The sequence below is a fragment of the Eleginops maclovinus genome, chromosome 11 (genome assembly GCF_036324505.1).
Source record: "Eleginops maclovinus isolate JMC-PN-2008 ecotype Puerto Natales chromosome 11, JC_Emac_rtc_rv5, whole genome shotgun sequence".
Taxonomy (NCBI): domain Eukaryota; kingdom Metazoa; phylum Chordata; class Actinopteri; order Perciformes; family Eleginopidae; genus Eleginops; species Eleginops maclovinus.
This window is the reverse complement of record NC_086359.1, coordinates 21,942,344-21,966,533: the sequence shown is the minus strand read 5'-3', so window position 1 is coordinate 21,966,533 and position 24,190 is coordinate 21,942,344. Positions and strand designations below refer to the sequence as shown.

At 41.4% G+C, this 24,190-nt stretch overlaps 1 protein-coding gene across 3 annotated transcripts; it reads left to right on the top strand.

The window, feature by feature from the left end:
* The first annotated feature begins 90 nt into the window (after positions 1-90).
* Positions 91-23,325, top strand: thoc2 (THO complex 2). 3 transcript variants are annotated; one of them, XM_063895109.1, is made up of 39 exons: positions 91-342; positions 2,307-2,362; positions 3,026-3,117; positions 3,355-3,406; positions 3,559-3,629; positions 3,910-4,031; positions 4,130-4,263; positions 6,943-7,103; positions 7,308-7,400; positions 7,529-7,684; positions 7,816-7,988; positions 8,170-8,365; positions 8,477-8,515; positions 8,633-8,763; positions 9,540-9,641; positions 10,532-10,616; positions 11,121-11,214; positions 11,309-11,389; positions 11,484-11,580; positions 11,689-11,806; positions 11,894-12,073; positions 12,183-12,347; positions 12,870-13,145; positions 13,296-13,437; positions 14,192-14,349; positions 15,651-15,779; positions 16,134-16,265; positions 16,371-16,555; positions 16,896-17,071; positions 17,344-17,446; positions 17,622-18,007; positions 18,388-18,446; positions 19,872-19,937; positions 20,822-20,953; positions 21,137-21,203; positions 21,289-21,434; positions 21,665-21,738; positions 22,358-22,404; positions 22,495-23,325. In XM_063895109.1, exons 1-38 carry the CDS (start codon positions 278-280, stop codon positions 22,383-22,385), a joined length of 4,722 nt encoding a protein of 1,573 aa, XP_063751179.1. In that variant the 5' UTR covers positions 91-277; the 3' UTR covers positions 22,386-22,404; positions 22,495-23,325. The 3 variants fall into 3 exon arrangements, with proteins under 3 accessions (XP_063751179.1, XP_063751180.1, XP_063751181.1); XM_063895110.1 differs by having other exon boundaries at positions 22,492-23,325; XM_063895111.1 differs by having other exon boundaries at positions 93-342; positions 19,902-19,937.
* The last annotated feature ends 865 nt before the right edge of the window (positions 23,326-24,190 follow it).

The following is a 24,190-nucleotide window of genomic DNA, read 5'->3' as shown; positions in this document are numbered from 1 at the left end:
ATGATTTGTTAATCGTAGTGCACCCCCCCCCCCCCCACCTAGTTTCCTGTTCCGTTATTAAAGTTTAGTCTAATGATTTATCCCGTTAAAATGACCGTTTGAAAGAATTTCGTCTAAACGGAGCCCTACACTCATGGAACACAGAGTTCAGTACTAACAAAGCCCTCAGACAAACCTCAGTGTCCCACCATGCAACACTGAGCTAGCAGCTAACCACCACATTTGACCCTGTGTGTGCCATGAGATGAATTAGACATCCGGGCTGTGTGTATGGAAGATGGCGACACTTATCCTCCCTGGTGAATGGATCAAAAACTGGGAAAAATCAGGAAAACACGAGTTGTGAGTATAGCTCAACTTCAACACAGTGCCAGGGGTTACGGTGGGTTAGTAGCAGCTGACTGATATAAACCAACTAATAAAAATGCGTAGTTAGCATTGCAGTTTGAGGCCAATCGTCTAAGTGTGGTCGCTAGGGCTAACAGAAGCGGTAACGTTAGCAAGCTAAAAAACATTTCAAGTGGCTTGCTAAAGTATATCAACGTCGCTATTTGAAAAATAATCGAATATTCGGAATAGTCGCTATTAGACAGTGTATACCATTATCTTGCAATTTAACTAGCTAAAGTTAACTGAATGCTAGCAATTTTGCTAGCTTACGCTCTAGATTTGTAAACACTGGCTACCAAAGCTAAGCTAGTTAGCATCAATGTAGCACGCTCCCCAACTGCATCGATAGATTCCATATTTGTAATTGCATTGGATTTGATGCCAACGGTCATGTAGTTAATTGGCGTTATTTCCCGACATACAGCGTAGAATAGGTGGCGGATAAACACTTTATAGCCAGCGTTGTGAACAGTAACAGTAAATGTAATAGCAGTCAAGTGGAGGGAAACAACTGTGCTTGGCATAACCGCTATAGCAGATTGCTAGCGTTAACTAAAACATTAGCAACGGCGTTTGATGTCCTGTTGGATATTGCAATTGCCTATGCATGGCAGCATGACAAATACATTGGCCATTTCATGTTTTCTTTGAAAGACTTCTGTTGAGAAGGACTTACATATTTTCTTACACTTAACCATGTCAGCTAACGTTGACTTGAATCTAGATACTTGTGTACCCCATCAGTTAGCTCACTAATTGACCATGGTATGACTTGAGCTAACTCAAATTTCGATATAAAGTTATGCACCTTGTGCTAACCATCAGCCAACCTTAACTTTATGGGCACAGCGGGTAAACCATCCTAAGGCAGCATCATGGATGCTCGCCCCGACAACATCAGGCAATCAAAACTTGTGAGAAAATGGTCGTGTCGCTATATTATTCTGTTATAAAGGAAATTCTCACCCGAAAGACTTTCTCTAATTTTCTTGAGCTTACCCATAATGTAAAGGCGCTATGCACAGTGCACCCTACTATAAGTCGTAGGCCTTGCACGTTAAAGTAGGGCCTGCAGTGGGATGCACCAACTCAAATTGCTCAATGTGTAATCGTGTATCTAACAGTTTTGTATGTTGCAATTCATTTTGACACTTTATTCAGATGGTTGCAAAAAAGAATCTATTTGTGAGGAAAAACCAAAACAAGTATTCAGACAATGTATAATATTCTCCCTGGCACAAATTCTCAGCTGCTGGGCAGAGCTGAGATGAACCTGTAAAGTAATCAAGTAGCCACAAAACGTGCGCAATATATGTTATGCAACTAAATCATTTGTCTAAGTGTGTGTCTGTTTGAGCACCACTGTTTTAAATCTTCAAGCTGGAGGTTCATGTTCAAAGGTCCCTTGTCCGCAAAGGGTCCTACAGACTTCCTATCACTTTGCTGTACCACCACTATTGCGGGAGGTCAGTGAAAGGCCAATGTCCATGTGCTGATAAAAGATATAGTATAGTGATATTAATCGTTAGCGCTAGTGAATCAATGGGATTACTAGAGTCAATGTCTACTGTACCTTTTTACCTAAAGAGGGGAAAATGACTTCACATTGCATATGAACCACAATATGTTTGACCTCAGGATCCTGACACACATCTGTCAGTTTCTGATGGGGCATAACATATATAATAGTTCTCTAGCAGCATTTGTTTTTTCATGGAAGCCATTGAGGCGGCACATCATATCTGATTAGTTGCCTTCTTTGCTAGTTCTTTGAGGCTATTAGAGCTGACAACAACGAGAGCCCCGAGTTAGGTATGGGTTTATATCTTACACAAATGAAGTACAATTTATTTTGCTATGGATTGTCATGTTTCTGTTATCTAACTGATCAGAATTTTGTCTTTCTTATTTCCTAGTGTACAACTCTGCAAAGACCTAACAGAGAAAACAGATCATGGACGTGAGATTAAAAGTAAGTTGAGTATGACCTCAATTCTGTTACACACTTGATTTTAGTTAGCCTTTCAATGTATCTCAACTTCCCTGTTGTAAAGACACAAACACATTCATGGAAACAGTGGTACTCTGATTCGGAAAACCAATAAATTCAACAAATGTACTAAAGGTAAACGTCAAATATGTATCACAAAAGTTGAAATATAACCTTTGTAATTGTAAGGTTGGAATGTATATGATGGGAAAGGCTGTGATAAAAGTAGATATGTATGGATCTAATGATGCAAAAAGATCTGTAATCTATAAATGAACACAACTCATTATATTATGTAACTACAGTCAAGCTGTGCCTTGTAGATTTGTCATTTTTGAATGACAACACATCTTTGTTGTTGCACAACTATACACTGAAGTGTTAATGCAAACTGGGATGCTTTGAATAAGTGTTCGTAATGCCCTAACCCTTTTACAAAGCAGTTGTTATGAAACCTATTCCTTGCAATGCAAATCTGTTCCCTAGTGGCTTTCTGATAAAGGACAATACTTCAGTGACATTCAACATGTTTGGCTTGACTTGAAAAGATGGATGGAGAAACTTTGATTTGATATCAAAGAGCGTTTTCCTGTCAGTTCTGTCAATTCAGTTTAAGATGAACTGTCTGGTGTGTTTCCCCCGCAGGCATGCAGGCCGCCTTATACGAGCTCTGCTGGCAGGTTGTACAGGGGAACCTGAAGTTGGATCTTGTCACCAGTGTCCTTGGGGAGATGATGGTACATGTGCTTTTTTGTTTCAGGGTTAAAACAATGTCATACACAGAAGTATCTACGCTGTTTATCTGAGGAGACACAGCTTTTCTTCCGTGTTCATAACTTGCTTTTATTCCATCTTGATTATTCCCTGTACAGAAGTTGTATTCCCTTTTTTATCTGGCATAGGTTCAGTATTTCTACATCCTTGTGTGTGTGTGTGTGTGTAAAATTGTATTTAATTGTTTGTTTTTTTTCCAGGAACTCCGAGATGACATGCCATCAATTTTAGCAGATGTGTTCAGCATACTCGGTAAATCCAGGTTTAAAAAAGAAAAAATGGCATTATTCTGAAGAACTGCATTACACTGAAGTGTAATATAGTATGAATAGTTACATTGCTTTGAATGTTTGGCAAACTTGTCAGACTCGTCTTAGTGTTTTTCTTACTTATATTCTTCACAGATTTAGAGACTAGTGCACTGGAAGAAAAAATCAAACGTGAACATTACACGTCACTTGTGGGAGCATGTGTGGTAAGAATAACATCAAATGTTTTCATATAAATGACACTGGACTAGAATACTAGACTGCCTGAAAAAATATTTGTATGATCAAAATACGAGGGCTTGTATTATTATGCATTTCTCTTAATTGTTACACTTAATGGGTGATGGTGTAATTGGTATTGAGAATGAAGATCATAACACTGTCTGTATGGATTGCGATCAGATTTACCCAGGCATGTTTTGAGACTGCCTGATGAAATGACAACTAAAACAAATAAATAAACAACTTGATATCTTTTTATTTCAGTTTTTTGTTCCGGAGGTCATCTTGAAAGAGAGGCTGGATCCGGACACCCTTGAAACTCTGGGACTTATAAAGCAGGCTCATCAATTCAACCAGAAGATTGTTAAAATCAAGACTAAACTTTTGTAAGTACAGTGCATCGTTGAGTACAGATGCAGACATACGTAAATCCAAAATGTGCTTTTCCTTGTTTTTATTAAACATGTATTTATTCTCTCATCAGTTACAAGCAACAGAAGTTTAACTTGCTACGGGAGGAGAACGAGGGCTATGCTAAACTAATCACCGAGCTCGGCCAAGACCTCTCGGGCAGCATCACTAGCCACCTTGTCCTGGAGAGCATCAAGTCCCTCATAGGTATCTGTCTCTTTCAGGTCGACTTTATTAAATGTGATTCTACTTTGTCTTTACCCATCTTGTTTAATGTGCTTTCGGGGTTTTGGGAAATTGACAACAACAGATAAGATAAATTGTGATACATTAATATTCACGATTTTCCCGGATTTCACCTACGGAAAAGATGCAATTGTGCCACGGAAGGGAAGTCTCTCTCTCTCTCTCTCTCTCACTCACTCACTCACTCACTCACACTCACACACACATTACATATACATTTTACATTTTGGAGGCAACACCTGAGAAAAAAATGGTTCACTTTTCATTTTCCCGATGTGAACCGTAAAATAACTGCCCCTATTTTTCTCTCTGCTAGTTTTGTAATGCAGATTAAACATTGTTTATTGAAATATTAAGTCTCATTGTAATTAAAGGAAAATGTTTACGTACTGTAACATGCTCAAGCACTGCTTTCAGACATCCACTCAGCTCATATGCCTCACTGGTCAAGGCGCTTTACTAACTTTATGGTCACATTGGTGCCTTCTGTGCTAAAACAATTCAAACCCAATATTCACTCTCACTTCTTCTCTAAGATACTTTGAAGGTCTTAAGCGCATGTGTATATCGTAAAAGATTTCAATACAGAAACATTGAACATATTTCAATCTGTATTTATAAAATTAGACTGTAGATTAGATTGATATGTTCAAATTATGATCGATAGTCTAATAATTGCAATATTAAATGAAGAGTACATGATGACTTGTTCAGGACTTGAAAAAGATCGGGACTTGGACTTGGCTTTGATGTGACTCGGACTTGGACTCCACTTGCCCGTTTCTGTCTTTACTTGGGACTTGACTGCTAAGACTTGGGACTGACTTGTGACTTGCCAAACAGTGACTTGGTTAACGGGAAGATATTAAAATCACGGTTGATAGCAGAAATGGGACCAAGTTACTGTTTGGCAAGTCACAAGTCAGTCCCAAGTCTTAGCAGTCAAGTCCAAGTCAAGTCCCAAGTTCTCCCATTTAAAAAGATGAGAGGCCTGTCATTTTTATCATAGGTATACCTCAACTAGGAGAGACAAAATGAGAAAAAGAAATCCAGAAATCACATTGTCTGATTTTTAAAGAATTTATTTCAAATGATTGTGGAAAATAAGTATTTGGTCAATAACAAAAGTTCATCTCAATACTTTGTTATATACCCTTTGTTGGCAATGACAGAGGTCAAAGGTTTTCTGTAAGTCTTCACAAGGTTTCACACACTGTTGCTGGTATTTTGGCCCATTCCTCCATGCAGATCTCCTCTAAAGCAGTGATGTTTTGGGGCTGTCGCTGGGCAACACGGACTTTCAACTCCCTCCAAAGATTTTCTATGGGGTTGAGATCTGGAGACTGGCTAGGCCACTCCAGGACCTTGAAATGCTTCTTACGAAGCCACTCCTTCGTTGCCCTGGCGGTGTGTTTGGGATCATGGTCATGCTGAAAGACCCAGCCACGCTTCATCTTCAGTGCCCTTGCTGATGGAAGGAGGTTTTCACTCAAAATCTCACGATACATGGCCCCATTCATTCTTTCCTTTACACGGATCAGTCGTCCTGGTCCCTTTGCAGAAAAACAGCCCCAAAGCATGATGTTTCCACCCCCATGCTTCACAGTAGGTATGGTGTTCTTTGGATGCAACTCTGCATTCTTTCTCCTCCAAACACGACGAGTTGAGTTTTAACCAAAAAGTTCTATTTTGGTTTCATCTGACCATATGACATTCTCCCAATCCTCTTCTGGATCATCCAAATGCCCTCTAGCAAACTTCAGACGGGCCTGGACATGTACTGGCTTAAGCAGGGGGACACGTCTGGAACTGCAGGATTTAAGTCCCTGGCGGCGTAGTGTGTTACTGATGGTAGCCTCTGTTACTTTGGTCCCAGCTCTCTGCAGGTCATTCACTAGGTCCCCCCGTGTGGTTCTGGCATTTTTGCTCACCGTTCTTGTGATCATTTTGACCCCACGGGGTGAGATCTTGCGTGGAGCCCCAGATGGAGGGAGATTAGCAGTGGTCTTGTATGTCTTCTATTCTCTAATAATTGCTCCCACAGTTGATTTCTTCACACCAAGCTGCTTACCTATTGCAGATTCAGTTTTCCCAGCCTGGTGCAGGTCTACACTTTTGTCTCTGGTCTCCTTTGACAGCTCTTTGGTCTTGGCCATAGTGGAGTTTGGAGTATGACTGTTTGAGGTTGTGGACAGGTGTCTTTTATACTGATAACGAGTTCAAAAAGGTGCCATTAATACAGGTAACGAGTGGAGGACAGAGCAGCCTCTTAAAGAAGAAGTTACAGGTCTGTGAGAGCCAGAAATCTTGCTTGTTTGTAGGTGACCAAATACTTATTTTACCGAGGAATTTACCAATTAATTCATTAAAAATCAGACAATGTGATTTCCTGGATTGTTTCCCCCATTCTGTCTCTCATAGTTGAGGTATACCTATGATGAAAATTACAGGCCTCTCATCTTTTTAAATGGGAGAACTTGCACAATTGGTGGCTGACTAAATACTTTTTTGCCCCACTGTATATATATGCGGGCAAAAGAATAACCTGTTGTTGTTGAAGGCTCATCTGACTCAATCTTAAGAAGTGTTTCCTTTCTTATGCAAATACTGTTTTCTGATGGATCTGTTTTTTTTCTGCAGGATGTTTCAACTTGGACCCTAATCGTGTCCTGGACATAATCCTAGAGGTGTACGAGAGTCGATCTGACCAAGATGAGTTCTTCCTGTCTCTCATCAAGTCCTACATGTGTGAGCCACTCACCCTTTGCCACATCCTGGGCTTCAAGTTCAAATTTTACCAGGTAAGAATTACAAGAATGAGTAAATAAATGTACTGGGAGCCAGAATGTTGTCAGTAGCATAACATTCCTCATAGTTATTTTGTCGTCTGTTTTTGGCTTTCCAAACAATGCCAAACTATAATAATCATTGCATAATTCCATTCCTTTTTCAACTTCTATTAGCTTTCTGAAGGTAATAATGATCTTTTTTGTGTCTTTCTTCAGGAGCCCAATGAGGAAACCCCAAAGTCACTTTATCACATTGCTGCTGCTCTGCTTCACCATAACCTGATAGAGCTGGAAGATATCTATGTACATGTAAGAAAGAGGAGCAGATACTTTTCACATAAATTAAATATAAAAACCAAGTTTAGATGTAGAACTGAAGAATCATTTGTTCTTTTAGTGAAATATTGGCTCTTTCGTTGCCTCACTTGTCATTCCAGCTTATGCCAGTAGATGCCACCATCGTAGAAGAACACAAACGGGATATCACTGAGGCAAAACAGATTGCCCGCAAGCTGGTCATGGTGGTGTTGCCCTCGGAGAAAAGTGAAGACAAAGACAAGGAGAAGGAAAAGGAGGAGGAGAAGAATGACAAGGTATCAAAGCATGTGTAAAAATACAAGCTTGTTCTGGAGGAATGGATGGATGTTTAGAGCTCTGCTGTGACTGCATAATCCTTGACATTAGAAACTAGGCACTCAGTTGCTGCTCTTTTCTGTGCTCACAGCCTCCTGATAACCAGAAGCTTGGTCTGCTTGAGGCGCTACTCAGGATTGGAGACTGGCACCACGCCCAGAGTATTATGGACCAGATGCCGCCCTTCTACGCTACATCTCACAAAGCCATCGCGCTGGCACTCTGCCAGCTTGTGCACCTGACTGTGGACCCTCTTTACAGGAGGTACTGACTTTTCTTTTCATATTTCATCTTCTGTGTAGTCTGACCAGAAAGCATGCACACTTACCTCTTGTCACTAGCTGGAGCTGTCATCTTAAACTTGTACCAAGCCACTATATGAATGCAAATAAGAAAGCTACCAAAAAGAAATGCAGGCTCTGACAAACCGGTGTGTTCTTCGTAGGGCGGGCCTCCCTAAAGGAGCAAGGGGCCGTGTAATTCAGCCACTGAGGAACAAGCGGGCCCCTCGGCCTGCAGAAAGCTTTGAGGACCTGCGCAGGGACATATTCAGCATGATGTGCTACCTGGGCCCGCACCTCTCACACGACGCTATCCTCTTTGCCAAGATTGTGCGTCTAGGCAAGGCCTTCATGAAAGAGGTACATCAGTGTCACCACAACAATGCTATTCTTATCTTCTATATTATATCTGCTCTCAAGACTACACCTCGTTTTTCAGAAACTCATATTCTATGTGGTTTTCTTCCTCAGTACCAAAGTGAAAACAGACCTGATGCCCGAGACAAAATGGTAGGTAGAAAACCAAAACTCTGTAGATACGCATTATAATATCTGCACACATGGATGTGACAGCTTGTCATTTTGACTGTAAGGACCCAATTAATGGTGATGGTTTGCCCTTTGTAGGAAACTCTGCTGAGTTGTTTCTTGAGCATTGCAGACCAGGTGCTACTCCCTTCTCTCTCTCTGATGGAGTGTAATGCTTGCATGTCTGAGGAAGTGTGGGGCCTCTTCAAACTCTTTCCCTACCAGCACAGGTGAGATATACACACGCACGCACGCCCACGCACACTCACTCTGCGTGTGGCTCTGTTTAATTAAGCTGTCGGATAGTAAACCCTCAGGCACTGCTCCAGGATGCTGTTTACTAGCTGGCAAGGAAAGAGTAGGGCACACAATCCCACTGAGCTCATCAAACCGTGCTTTATAGTTTAAAATGTGTCTGTTGTTGAGCAGACCATCCTCATGCTCTTACATAATGTTAGAATTATTATTATTTTGGTCTAAATACCTTAGTACATTACTGATGAGCAATGACAGTTCACGCTCCGAAAGGTTAAGCTTACTTTTAGTCTTCTGTGTAATTTTGTCCTGGCTAACAACATGAAAAGGTACTAATTACAGCAGCACTTTGTAGATTATACAAGTCCATGTCAATGCTGTCAAAGGAAGTGTTTAATATCAAGTGAAGCTGGACACGTAGTGCAGTTAATTTATCCTCTGGCAGTGACTGTGTATCATCCAGTGGTTTGCTCTTTGTGCTGAATTTGAATGCATCTCAAGGCTTTTTTATTCCTTCAAATTGCTTTCTTCAAATATGACACACAGCAAATTACTTGATGTGTTTTCACATTTCAGTTGAGCAGTTTTTTATTACACAGACTGCAAATGAGGTGGAAACATCTATGCCAGCTGCCTTGAAGAAATTTTGTGGATTTATTGTCCTGCCAAGTGTCCTGTTCTGCTTGCCTGTGTTGCTGAATGCTTTAAAGCCAGACCTTTTGTCTGTTGTGCTTCCTCTATCTTTGCTCAGGTACCGGTTATATGGACAGTGGAAGAATGAGACGTACACCAGCCATCCACTGTTGGTCAAAGTCAAAGCTCAGACTGTGGAAAGGGCCAAATACATCATGAAGTAAGTCGTTTTTTCAGATTCCAGTGTACTATTATTGATCCATCATCTGTCTTCCTGTAGCTTCGGTTGACTTGTGCTTTGTCACCAATCCAAACACGGGGTCAGTACGTGTGCCCCATAGGCTGTGTGCTTTCCATTTTGTGTCTGGTTGTTTAAAATGTGTAGCTATTCGTTACCCCAGCTGTCCTGGTCTGTTCAGCAGACCGGTGCTTTACTTGGAAAAGAGAAAGTAAACCTTTAATTTATGGGCAGCCTTTCCTATCCAATCCAAGTCGGGCGATTAATGCGGCATAGTGACACATTTCTGAACAATAAATTCCGCTCTCAAAACAACACTATCAGCAGAAATTCAGTATCATCAGGCCATTTCTTCTTAGTTGTTTCTTTCTTGTCCTTCTGTGGGGCAGCCAGATCATCCTTCTTGCAGACAATTTTTTTTTCTTCTTCAAAATGACTAAAGCTCGTTAAACAGATTTGATTGTTATTAACCACACTTGTATGACAACAGCAAATAGCAAAACTATTTATATCATGTTGTTATTCTTATATAATGTAATTAAATACAAATTCACTCAATTGGTTTAAATAGTAAAGACGTGTCTTCATGTATTTTTCACCATTTCTCTCAAGCTAAGAAATATACAAAATAACAGTTAAGTCAAACAACACACAGACAATTTTTTTAACTTGCAATACTTTGTTTCTGTGCTGATGAATTTGTTCTAACACATTTTTGCCTTTGGAAAAATCAGTGACGGTGCTTTTATCCATAACTGACAACAATAACATCGCTGTGAAGCTCACAGAAGTGACAGTCTCTGCTAACAGTGCTTTTTGCATCGTCTCCTTTTTAATCTCCTGTTTCTTAACTTGTTTTTTTTTCTCCCCAGGCGTTTGACCAAAGAGAATGTGAAACAATCTGGAAGGCAGATTGGAAAGCTGAGCCATAGCAATCCCACCATCCTCTTTGATTATGTAAGTTTATTTTCTGTGACTTCTGAATCAACAGAATACAAAGACAGATTTAGTCAGATACAAATAATCAGTGTTTAACAGCATGTAGTACCATGATTGCTCCGTAAATGTATTTTTCTGGTTGTATATCAAGCTTCATGAAGCCAAATAAATGACCTTAATATTATTCTTAATAAGTGTCTATTAATGTCGCACTTTACTGTGTTTGTAGAAGCGGTAAATGATTGCAATGTTGAAGATTCACACGTTGTTTTATATAAAGAATCTTGGCATATGCAGAGCTGCGTGGATTTACAATTTAGTTTTGGTCGATCTTTTTACCTGCATCTCAGCCAACTTGCACAGTAATTCCACACACAGCTCTCCATAAATTCTCTTCCCTGATCTGTGGATGCATAATGACGGAAAGAATGAGCAGATGTGTGTCGCCTGGGATAGTGTCTGTTGTAACATATTTCCCCTGTAGTTATTGATGTGTTTTCCTTTCCTCTGTCCTGTCATCAGATGCTGTCTCAGATCCAATGGTACGACAACCTCATCGTACCAGTGGTGGACTCCTTGAAATACCTCACATCCCTGAACTACGATGTCTTGGCCTGTATCCTACTCTATATGTTTGTGTGTGGAGGTAGGGGGTGTGAGCGTAAAGGTCTTTCCTTTTCCTATCTGGTTTTACTTGACTCTTCCTTCAGATTGCATCATCGAGGCCCTGGCTAATCCCGAGAAGGAGAAGATGAAACATGACGACACCACCATCTCCTCGTGGCTTCAGAGTTAGTGGCTTCACACTTGGCGTCCAGTAGTCACATCATTTATTATGCAACATGAGAGAATTTATCATACGCCTGTATTATCTTTTTAACCCAGGCCTGGCATGTCTGTGTGGAGCCGTGTTCAGAAAATACCCGATCGAGTTGGCTGGCCTTCTTCAGTATGTCACCAATCAGCTGAAAGCAGGGAAGAGGTAAGGAGCGCCGAACAACAAGTCACAGGACTGGGTTGCATTGAGGCCAAGTTTGTTTTTTAGAAACCCCATATCTGACTGTTGCTGGAATCCCTCGTCTTTCTGCAGTTTTGACCTGTTGATTCTGAAAGAGGTTGTGCAGAAAATGGCTGGCATCGAGATCACAGACGAGATGACCTCAGAGCAGTTGGAGGCCATGACCGGTGGGGAGCAACTCAAAGCTGAGGTACGTAGACCACAGTTATCATAAATTGATGCAGTCTCCTGAGCAACATCAGTATGCCTTGTATACATTTTCATTATCTGCCAACAGGGTGGCTACTTTGGTCAGATCAGGAACACTAAGAAGTCGTCCCAGCGTCTGAAGGATGCGCTGCTGGACCACGAGTTAGCCCTGCCTCTGTGTTTACTCATGGCCCAGCAGCGAAATGGTGTGGTTTTCTTAGAGGGGGGAGAGAAACATCTTAAACTTGTTGGCCACCTCTATGACCAGGTATGCAACCTTCTCTCAATATATTAATGCCTTCCTCTTAACGTTAAACACCCACCTCCTATCAGAAAATCCTCTTTCTCTCCTGATTTTATTTTTTGTATTCCTGCAGTGTCATGACACGTTGGTGCAGTTTGGTGGCTTTCTGGCCTCCAACCTGAGCACAGAGGACTACATCAAGCGGGTTCCCTCCATTGACATCCTTTGTAACCAGTTCCACACTCCACATGACGCTGCCTTCTTCCTGTCTCGACCAATGTACGCCCATCAGATTCTGGTGAGTGAGGAGCCCGGGGGTGCATTGTGTCATGTTTCTGATATTGTGGGAGATTTTATTCTTAATAATCCAGACAATGATCAGGTATACATGTTGGTCAGATTGTGATTGTGGAGCTTCCGTTTTGACTTTGACTCTTCAACTCCCTTAAGGCTAATCCCTATTCCAAGGTGTAATGTCAAACATTCCTACAGTGTAGTGTTACAGTGAATCACTGGGGTCACAGGTTCCTCAAGGTGCAAATCCTTTGTAGAGCAAAACATTAAAAGTGGACTAAACATTTTTGAGTATGTGTTAGAGACTCAAAGAAAACGAATGACGCAGTTTTAAAATGAGGGAGATTGAACGTCGGACATGTTTTGGAAAATTGCCAGTACTTAAAGGCATCACTTAACCCTTCGTGCCATTTTATATCAAATGATTTTATTAATATTAAACAAATCTGATATTTCAAATCCACACAAAAACAAGCCTATTGACTTGGGGAAAACTGAGCCCTAACTTTAAGCTCTCGTCACACAGTCCAAGTACGACGAGCTGAAGAAAGCAGAGAAGGGTAACCGGCAGCAGCAGAAGGTCCACAAATACGTGGCAGCGTGTGAACAGGTGATGACTCCGGTGCATGAGGCCGTAATGTCACTCCATCCAGCCAGGGTCTGGGATGACCTCCGCCCTCAGTTTTACGCCACCTTCTGGTCTCTCACCATGTACGACCTGGCCGTGCCACACTCTGCCTACGACCGCGAGGTCAACAAGCTCAAGGTCCAGATTAAGGCCATCGAGGAAAACCCCGAGATAGTGAGTACAGCTGTTTCCAATCTGCAACAAAAATCATTTGATGCAAAGGAGTGCAAGATAAGTGATTGTATACCAAATGTAAACTATTCCAATATTTATATGTTGCTGTCAGTGTATTTACGGTGTGAATATTCTTTCATCCTAACGTAGCCCATGAATAAGAAAAAGAAGGAGAAGGAACGCTGCACTGCCCTGCAGGAGAAACTGCAGGAGGAGGAGAAGAAGCAGCTGGAGCACGTCCAAAGGGTTCTGCACCGCCTCAAGCTGGAGAAAGACAACTGGTTGTTGGCCAGTAAGTATTCTGGTTTTGGTGCCAATGACACTATTGATGCATCTTACTCTGCAGATGTACCGTCTTCCACAGCACTGTGAAGAAGACGGTCCTCCAAGAAGAGTATGATTTAATGTTTTAAGTGCATTTATACACCCAAACACACATTCAGCCATAGTTACAACGTGCAGGTTCGGTTCCTCCCTATAAAGAAAAATAAAAGAATACTTCACCCACAAAATGACAATGTGTTTATCGATTACTCATGTTACCTTCAATTGGTAGAGATTTGCTCACTACTTACTGAACACATACATTTTGTCTGTAAACGGATGTTCTGATATAGTTTTTCAATTCATCAAGAATTTTCTCCGTTTTTGTACTCATCATTCACCTTGGAGGCATGCAAGAAAAACAAAGTTTTCAAGAATTCAAGGTAACAAAGGGTGAGTAATGATGTAATGTAAAAATGGTCATTTTGTGGGGGAAGTATTGCTTTAGCTTCCAGAAGGATAAAACCAATGGCTAGTCTAAAAACACGAAAGCAATAATATGTGGTTGTGAACGATGTCCATATATTTAACAACACATGTTCAAGAGAAGTTCAGTGACAGTCCAGACACAATCGGACTGTTGATGTAGTGAAGGGACATCAGGCAGGGCTGGCCGTGTCATTGCCATGATCGAAGTGTCGATATAGGGGGTGAAACAGTGACTGTATGTAAATAACCCCTCTATCTCTGTTATTAAGACGACTTTACATTCTTACTGACAGAATCCACAAAGAACGAGACCATCACAAAGTTCCTGCAGCTCTGCCTGTTCCCGCGCTGCATCTTCTCCTCCATCGACGCTGTATACTGCGCCCGCTTCGTGGAGCTGGTCCACCAGCAGAAGACCCCCAACTTCTGCACCCTCCTGTGCTACGACCGGGTAAGACGTGCACATATTACGTGCTTATCTGATGAAAACGAATGCAACTACGATTTATTTTCAAAGCAGTCTTCCTAAAGCTACACAGTAATATTGTAAAGAGGAAAAGAGACGTTAAGTATGTGATTAAAAAGAGGATTGAGAGGGCTGTAATTTGGCTCAGTAAGTGGAACAGAAGTACAAGAAATACCCATTAACCCATTTACTCCTAAAACGCCTGCAAAAAACGGCTCTAAAACCCTATGTATAATAGATTGAAATGTCCTTATCTCCTGAGGGTTTTCTGAAAAAATACTAAGAATTGGCAACGTCTATGAAAACCTTAATATCTAAGCCTCTGTAGCACATAGAAACATGAAATAAATTGCATTTAAAAGGTAAGACTCACAGGTTGTATTAAAAGATGCTCCCTTAGCAATAACATACCAACAGATTTTAATAAAAAATCTCAAAATCAGATTGGTAGGGAAAGTATTTATATGATAAAATCACAAATAACATTTTAAAACATGCCAACACACAGACCAAGGCACCTTGGTATGAGAGAGAGGTGGGAAAGGAGTGGGGAGGGGTGGGAAAGTCCTCTACAAAAGGATCATCAGGTACAAAAACTTCTACTTCCACCCCCCTCTCAAATTCCTCATTCTCTCCCCATTCCAAATCGCTGCCGTCGCTGTCAAAGTATTCGTCGATCGTAGCCATTTTTGCCTTTTAAAAAAGTTAAACAAACGCACGTGAATGTCTGATTGATTGACGTGATTGTCGGCCAACCACACGACATTTGGGTGGTCACGTGGTTTAAAAAACCCAACAAGACCCACCTCATGTGTATTTGAACCAATGACAGTGCATATGCTGCATGCCTCATGAAAATGACGACAAATCAACAATGTTGCGCTACGCTGCAGCCGGCAGGAGCTTCAAAGCTGCGCTACGCAGCAGCCGCAGGAGCTTCAAAGCTGCGCTACGCAGCAGCCGGCGGTAGATGGAATGTTGCGCTGCGCAGCATCCGGTACAAATGGGTTAAATCAGCACTTAAGAAAAAATGAAAGTGTCAATAATCTGATACTCAGAACGTAATGGTTCAACATCCCTCAAGTGCTGCTTTCTTTTTTAAATAACGGCTGGTTTATTAGAATATTTCTGTAAAATTCAGACAGACTCCCAAAGAAGTGCTCTAGAAAATTGATTATAAAATCTTTGACAAACCATCTGGCAAAATATATTTATACTTTGTGGCTTTTTCTGTATGTAAATAATTTTATTTTTTTAAGCTTACACACTGCGTTGTCCCCCCGCAGGTGTTCTCCGCCATCATTTACACTGTGGCCAGCTGTACGGAGAATGAGTCTCACCGCTACGGACGCTTCCTGTGCTGCATGCTGGAGACGGTGACCCGTTGGCACAGCGACCGTGCTATCTATGAGAAGGTGTGCATCTCTTCCTGTTCTCTACACCTGTCACCTGCCTGCTTTTCTTTTGCAATTTTCCTGGCTGGTTCCGATATTTGGAAAGTCTGACATGCGTATACCTTTTTACTGCTTGACTACTAGTTTATTGACTACTAAATGGCTTACATTCTCTTCTGTTATTTAGTTATCAAACCCTGTTTTTAAAGTCACTCGAGGGCTTGTTTTGAAATTACAAGCTTTATGTCTTCATTCATGCTGAACAGCTTTACTGATCGCTGATTCATCTAGAGATAGATGCGTCTCTACTGTAGGCATTTGGTGCTTAATGGAGAGTCGGGGATTAACTTGTTTCTTGTTGTTGTGTGGCCATAGGAGTGTGTAAACTACCCTGGCTTCCTGACCATCTTCAGAGCTACAGGTTTTGACGGCGGGAACAAAGCAGACCAACTGGATTATGAGAACTTCAGGCATGTGGTGCACAAATGGCACTACATGCTGACTAAAGTGAGCTCCCTTTTTAAATATCTTTTTTTCCTTCTAGATATTGGCAGTTTAAGCTAAAGATGTGTTTTTATGTTTAATCACACCCTCTTTATCCACTCCATCCAGGCCTCCGTTCACTGCCTGGAGACGGGAGACTACACCCACATCCGGAACATTCTCATCGTGCTCACCAAGATCCTGCCCTGCTACCCCAAAGTCCTGAACCTGGGGCAAGCACTGGAGTGCCGAGTCCACAAGATCTGCCTCGAGGAGAAGGACAAGAGGCCAGACCTCTATGCCTTAGCAATGGGGTAACACAGCGTTGCGTGCTGTTCAGCTCTCTGCCGAGCAATCACTTGGCTTTTATTGTGTTTGGTAATGAAACGAGAATGTGGGAAGTTAGGGGCGTCCAGAAAAAGAGTAGTGCACATATCTGATTTTTTGATCTGAAATTGGTAGAACTTGAGATTCTGAGATCTTTACTGACATAGATGCAAATCACTACCTATGGGTTATCAATGCTTTGCTTTACTACAATACCACATTGCCTGGGTTAATATGCTTGGCTGAATTTTCATGATTCTCTGTCAAAAGATAGTTATGTGACAACTATAGTGCGTGCGTTGTTCAAATCCTTTATGCATCTTGCAGTTATTCAGGTCGCTTGAAAAGCCAGAAGGTGCACATGGTCCCTGAGAACGAGTTTCACCACAAGGAGCAGCCGGCGCGCAGTGCCACCCCCGCCAGTCAACAGAACGGCCCCGGCAGCACAGGCAAGCCCGCCACCGGGACGAGCAAGACAGATGAGGGGATGTCAGAGGACGGTGGTGAGTGATCCGAAACACGGTGACACTGTTTGGAATGCTGGACATAGCAATTGATTTTATTCACCAATAAGGGACCAGATACAATATGGTACTGAAGCTCTGATGTCGCGTTTAAAAAGTGTATTTTGTTGTTTATCTGCAAGAATATTTCCACGTAAAATAATTGTTTGAAATCCATAAAATGTAAACACTTGTGCTACAATTCCTAATAATCATGCATGTAAAATCCATAGCTTGTGTGCTCATACAGTTATTGGTTTGATTCTGTGCAGAACGGGGCAAGGATAAAGCTCAGGGCACAACAAAGCCAGTGAATAAAGCCAACAGTGCAGCAGCCAAAGTGACCACCAGCAACGGGAACGGTGCTCTCAACAGGTAGCTGTCCCAAGAGCTGCTTTCACACTTAATCACAAATACAAAATAAAATAGCATCAAAACCTAAAGTATGGCCTGTCGACTACCCCTCTTGCTTTGCTGTTTATAATACTATATTAGGATCAGCAGAGTCTTGTGTGCAACCTTTCAAAATTATGAATGTTCCCCTTTGCAGCACCAAAGCTGTCAAAGAACGGGACGACAAAGACAAGAGCGGCAAGGAGAAAAAGGAGAAAAAGGAAAAGACAGCAGGCGGCACTCCTGAGACAAAGGCGGAGAGCCGTCGGGAGAAGCTGAGAGACGAGAGGCCAGGGAAGGAGGAGCGAGCGGCACGTGAGGGTAAGGAAAAGACCCCCAAGGCAGACAGGGAGAAAGCAAAGGCCGAGGAGAAGAGCAGCAAAGATGACAAGGCCAAAGCCGGCAACGGGGAGCCAGTGGAGCCATCCAGGGAGCGCGACGCCATCAAGGAGTCCAAGAGCAAGGAGAAAGGAGACAGGAGCGCTGTGACCGGGTCCATCAAGTCACCGGTTCCCAAATCGGAGTCAGCCGAATCTGAGAGGGGTAAGGATCCTCGCTGGCTGTCAGTCCACATGCAAAGCTTTATGAAAGCTTTGGGCGCCATCGTTTTCTGTTGTGTTAAATATACAGCCGCGGAATAAATTAAGAGACCACTTCAGCATTATCAATTTCTCTGGTTTTGTTATTTATAGGTATGTCTTTAAGTTATAGGATTTTATGTTTATTGTATTCTATAAACTACTGACAACATTTCTCTGTGTTGGAATTCAACAGACACTGGAATGGCTGCCATACATGTAGAGATAAAGATTTGAGAAACATTTGGGGTGGACTGTTAATTTTTTCTGGAGCTGTAGAGTCTGATGCTCTGCCATCTCTCACATTTCAGCCCCAATAAAAAACATTTGTTTTTGTCTTTCTAGATCACAAAAGACGAAAGCTCGACAGTCACTCTTCTCCGTCCCACTCCTCGTCTGTTAAGGTTAGTATGGCTTGAGGAAGGCTGTGCCATTTCTTCTCTATCTGCCGGAGCGTTCCCTGCCGTTGCACATTCCAGCAGCCCCCGAAGATCACCGAGGAGAGTTGTCGTACATGCAGGCATCGCATCTGGAAACCCCATACCAAATCCATGGGATTTGGAAAGCATTCCATGGACATCAGCATAATATTTTGCAGAATCGGGAGAAAAAACCCCTCAAAGACTTAGCCAAGAGAATATTGTGTATATAGAGTATTTTCATATTGAAATATTTATCTATTTTTATATTAATGAAAGCAGTCAGTGTGCCTTGGGAAGAAAGAAGTTTTCTACGCGTTTCTATATACCTTGTGGATTTCTTTTTTTTTTTTTTTTTGCTTTTTGAGAATAATATCCTGAAGTAAAATGGCTTGCCAAATCAAGAGCTTTTACGCCCTCTCCAGTGGCTGCCTTTTTTTCGTTGTGTTTTTACATCGGAAGCAGAGTTCTACTACTTGAAATGGTGCCCAAGATTTTCCCCCCCGTTTTTGCGAGCTGAGAAGATATCCTGGTTAAAGAGATGTAAAGTATTTCACTTTCCCCGCCGAAGTCCCGGGTCCAGCGCAGAGTCAAAAGGTGTCCAGCAGTCTGCTGATCGTCGGCCCCCCGTCTGTCCGTTTGTTAAAACGGCCTGCATGCTGCCGCTTCACGTCGCACGATGCCCCCCCAGTCAGAGGTGCCGGCCCCTACAACGCTGACCCCCCAGCCTCCAGCCATCAGCATCAACAGTCGCACTACCTCCTGGCAAGCCACCAGCTGCTGAGATCAACTGAGAAAATGAATGTTGCCGTTTTGAATGAGCCAAAAATGCAGCTGAAAGTAAGCCTGCCCCTTCAGATAGAGAGAGTGAGTGAGGGAAAGAGCGGGCGAAGCCTAAAGCGTCTGGAGTGTTGCCCAATCCGCTGGGAGCTTGTGATGATAGGTCTTTATTGTACCCTTCCACCAGAGAAATAGGCCCTGTGTCTTATCCATTCCAGAACTGTAAGTGATAGAAACAGCTACCTATGTAGGGATGCAGCCACGCACATAAGAATTAAGTGATCTTACACACAGGCACACACACACACTAATAATAGCACTGGCACTTTAGTTGTATTGAATAGCCGCTGTAGTCTTCTCTCTGATGTCTGAATGGCAGACCTGTCTATAGTTCTTTGGCTAGCAGTAATCTCATACATGCTCAGGGTTTTCTATTTTAATATTCACATTCCAGATGTTGAGCTCATGCACTCTCCTTTATGTAATAACCTTGTCAAAGCCTTAGTCCTTGAAGGTCAGAGATCAAGGGAGAAGTATGCTGTTGGTCCGGCCAACCCCCCCACCCCCCTTCTTCCAACTCTCTACTGCTGTCTGACAACCTCCTTCCAAAACCCCCCCACCCCCCCACAGCTCATCTGTCATCTCCATTCATCCCCACAGGACAATAGCAACGAACCCAAGGACTCCACATCCAAGGTTGGCACCGACTCTGCATTTTCTAAATATTGTTTTGTGCTGCTGGCCAGAAATAACTCATTTAGAATGTCTGTGATGTTCTGCATCTCTCACTCTTTTTGTATCCTCACTCTTTTAAAAAAGCACCGTATGGATTGAGCCGCATGTCAATATCCTTTTGGTTATAAAAACCAAATCAACTACCCCCTTTTAATATTACACACGATCTTTTTATTGAATAGCTTATGTTGAAGGTTCAAGATTAAATTTTCCAGTTCATTTAAGCCAAATTGAACTTAAAAAACACAAAACAGTGTTGGGTTTCTTCAGGTTTGTCACAATGTTGTATCAACTTGAGCGTAATAGGGGTTATATTTACTAATATTTAGTAGAGACAGTTGGGTTTTTAACCACACAGTTTCAGTTGATCTGTGCGAATTATGAAGTCACGGTGTATTTCTGGACATTTTAAACTTTAAATCTTAAAACATGACAAAAGTACCCCATCTTTCTCTGAATGCTTATCATCACGGTCACTGAACTGCATGGGCCACGAGCACAGTCCTTATTAGAACTTCATTTTATCCCTCATCAGCATTGTCTTTCATTATCATCTGTTTGTAGATCAGCCCACAGGGAGAGTTCTCTCTTAGTGTGTGTGTAACAAGTAGTGTGTTTATAATATCATTTATTACATGTTAATATACGTGTTAGAATTGCGATAACTACATTTTTAAAAATATATATATAGTATGATGCATTATTGACAACTGTGGAAAAACATATTTCAACTTGGATTGTTACATTTTTTTGTTGTGAGTTGATTCATCACTTTGTATTGATATTTACACAACGTAAAACCTTTTTGTTTGTCTCGTTCTGTTCATATATAATTGCCTTCGCAGCACCACGCCAACTACAACTCAGTAACCCGGTCCAAGAGCAGAGAGAGGGAGACGGAGAAGAAAGAGTCAGACAGCACACAGGGCCGGTCCAAAGAGAAGAAGGAAGAGAAGGAGCGCAAAGAAAGGAAAAGAGTCAGTACTTAAAACACCATGTTAAACAGTTTGGGAAAGCCTTTGGACGTTTTTCCTCCTTTTTATTTTTTTTGCTCCTAATCTTCTAAAGCCATGTTCAGAATGGATAGCGAGTATAGGTTTAATGCATCCTATGGTCAGGATTTCTCATTAATGTCGTATGTCGTGCTGTTTCTCTTTCAGGACCATACTGTCAATGAACAAGAGCCGAGCCTAGAGTCCAAACGCAGAAAGGACGAGAATGGAACAAGTATGTTTATTTTGGACAAATCTGAAGTATCTATTTGCCCAGCAACTATAGTTTAAAAGAAACTAACTCGATCTTCTCTTCCCAGATTCCTCTAAAAACAGCAAGAGTGAGAGTCCTTCCTGCGACTCCCCGCTTTCAGCTGAAAAAGAGAAGACTAAAAGATCCAAATCTTCCAGCAAAGAGAAGACGGACTCTTTGAAACCTGAGCGGACGTCCTCCGGAGGCAAAAAGGTAAACTGGGCTGATCTGTGTGTGAAGTACTTGACATTTTGACATGCACTGTTGTCCCTACTCTCTACTTATAACCTGCCTTAGGTAAATGCAATTGTGCATTAAACAGCTGCATTGGTCCTCCAAGGGTCGTTCTCAGTTGCTTGAATAATACATGTAGATAATAATATATGCAGCTTTATTTCCATTACTTCTGTTTTCAATTCCTCCTTCTTTGTGGTGTTGTTTAGGAGTCCAGGCACGATAAGGAGAAATCTGAAAAGAAGGAGAAGAGGGACAGCAGCGGGAAAGAAGAGAAAAAGCAATATCCTTAAACATATACTGCCACATAACTCACTATTTGGGGTTATTTGTGCTGTGTGAATATTTTGAAAATTAAAGGGCGTTTTTTAAATTGTATTTTTTGTACTTCCTATGAACAGTTTGGGTTTCCTGTTTCTCTCACGGCAACATTTGTGCTCATGATGTGTATAGCAGCTTGTTTTGAACACCATGTAAACATTTGGATTGAACTTGTGTTAAGTACAGCAACTAAATGGGACACTAAAGGCCCTCTCAGTGTTTGAGATGGCAGCACATGCTGTGTAGCATCGAGAAGCCTGCAGAGAGGACTTGCCTGTACCCATTACATTTTCTTAGTTTGAGCTTTGTCCTGATGCATGCAGAGCTGGTGTGAAACAAAAGCAACTACGTCCCTAAGACTGTTGTTACCGTGTTTATAGCATACACTTACACTTTAAATTGTATTCTCATTTCCTGAAATGGAAAATGTACTTTTTTCACCCTCACCCCCTTATTATCACAGTTAGAGGGTGAAAAAGAAGCAGCCTGAATGCATAAGGTCTCGACTGGTGCATTTTTTTTTTTTTTTACCATCAAACACACCTTTCATTCTTTGGATTTATTTCCCTTAACGATCATACTCATAAATCCTCTGACAAGCACAGATAATGTGCACTGATCCCTGGAGGTAAGACGCCCACCGTTTGTACACAGCTCTCAATGCCACGCCTCTGCGGCGGTCAGTGTTTCACGTTTGTCTCTCTCTGATCCCCAGCAGAACTGGAGAAGCTGTTTTTATCTGCGAGGCATCTGCAACACCCCCCCGCCCCCCCACCCCCCGTGCTCTTGTTAACTCGTACTCTCATTTCTACCCGTGTTGTTTTGCTGTAAACTCCACAGTGTTGTTAGCAGTAGTTATCTCAACTCACAGAGCACCTCATTATGTTTCCATTTCAGTATAAAGTGAACCATCTGAAAGGATTTCTGTTTGTATTCTTCAGTACGGGCGCAGTGTGCTGCTCTAATCACAATGTGTTTTTGCTAAGTAGAAACGTGGCTACTGTTGAAAAGATCTCTGGGTCATGAATTCAATAATCTCATTCTTGAAATATTTGTATTTTTTTGTACGTTGTCAGGCTTTGCTTTTTGCTCGTTTTAACGGAGTTACCACGCTTTCCATACTCACTGACCTCATATCCTTTCGAGATATTTAGATATTCATATTTATTTATCTCCAACTTTTAATCCGAGTTAGACAGTAGATGTGAGTGAGGAAAATGATACAAAGGACCAGTTTGTATATTGTGTACAATAATAAAGAGGATAACATGAAATTCACATCATGTTATTTCTTCTTTTCTTTTCTTTTTTGATGTCCCTAAAGTCCTTTTGTGGTTTTGTGTTAATCAGGTTTTTACATAATTTATAAAATGCCACTATGAACTTGACTCAAATGTAGAGTTGTAAAGAAAAATCTGACAAAAAAATTCTGACACTCTGTACTCCAAAGGTTTCAAAATGTCTTTTGGAGATTTTATCTGCTGTACTCAATGAGTGTAAGCTTTTTTTAAAAAACAAACCAATAAACAATAGTTTTCCTAGTGTGTCACTTTGATATTGTCTCCTTCCTTTGCGCAGCTCATCACCCACAGAATATTCTCTTTATTGACGTACTGTTGCTGACTCAGTGATATCAGGAAAACATTCATAGTGGAGTTTGCCAAAATGTAAAAAAAAAAAAGACTATCAAAAAAGATGATATAGGGTTGGATGTTGGTCGAACAAATCTGAAAAAACAACATGGTACAGCATGTCGAAAATGTCAGAAAAACGACAGAATAGTATTTTGATAAAACAACCAAGTAAATGATGTCCCAACAAAAAACAGTATAGTAAGTCAAAAAAAATCTGAAGAAAGATTATATCAGAACTGAAAATATCAGACTTCAGATCACGTTGAAAATATCTGGCAACACGACAATATGTCGAGGATATTAAAGAAAATCTGAAAAAAAGACAATTGTTTTTTATTGTATTGTATGTTGAAAATATCAGAACAAATGCAGTATTATGTCCAATTAGGAGAAAATGACAGGTATATTATGTCAAAGTAATGGCACTATGACGTAGTATAGTATGTTGAAAATATCAGAAATAAACATAGTGTAACATGACCAACTTTTTGTCAGAAATAAACAAAGTTGTGACATGAAATGTTTTATTTAAGTCAATTAATTTTGTTTCAGTCATGTGCGATATTCTCTCTATATATTGTAGCTACTGTAGCCCTGTTTTTGATCCTGCACATCAATGAGTTTCCTCTGACTGAAACTTTCCAGGATTCCCAAACTCTCTGTCATGACGGGAGCCAGCCCAGTATTTAAAGGGTATAAAAAAGGAGAACGTGATAGCCAATGGTTCTCACAGGCTCTAACAAGGCCCCCTACAATGTATGAGAACGTATTTTCGCTGAC

Excerpts from the sequence above, each read along its gene's own strand:
- thoc2 (XM_063895109.1), top strand. The coding sequence starts at position 278 with ATGGCGACACTTATCCTCCCTGGTGAATGGATCAAAAACTGGGAAAAA. Across the intron at positions 3,118-3,354 it reads GTGTCCTTGGGGAGATGATG|GAACTCCGAGATGACATGCC; the intron begins GTACATGTGCTT and ends TTTTTTTTCCAG. Across the intron at positions 21,204-21,288 it reads AAAGGACGAGAATGGAACAA|ATTCCTCTAAAAACAGCAAG; the intron begins GTATGTTTATTT and ends TTCTCTTCCCAG.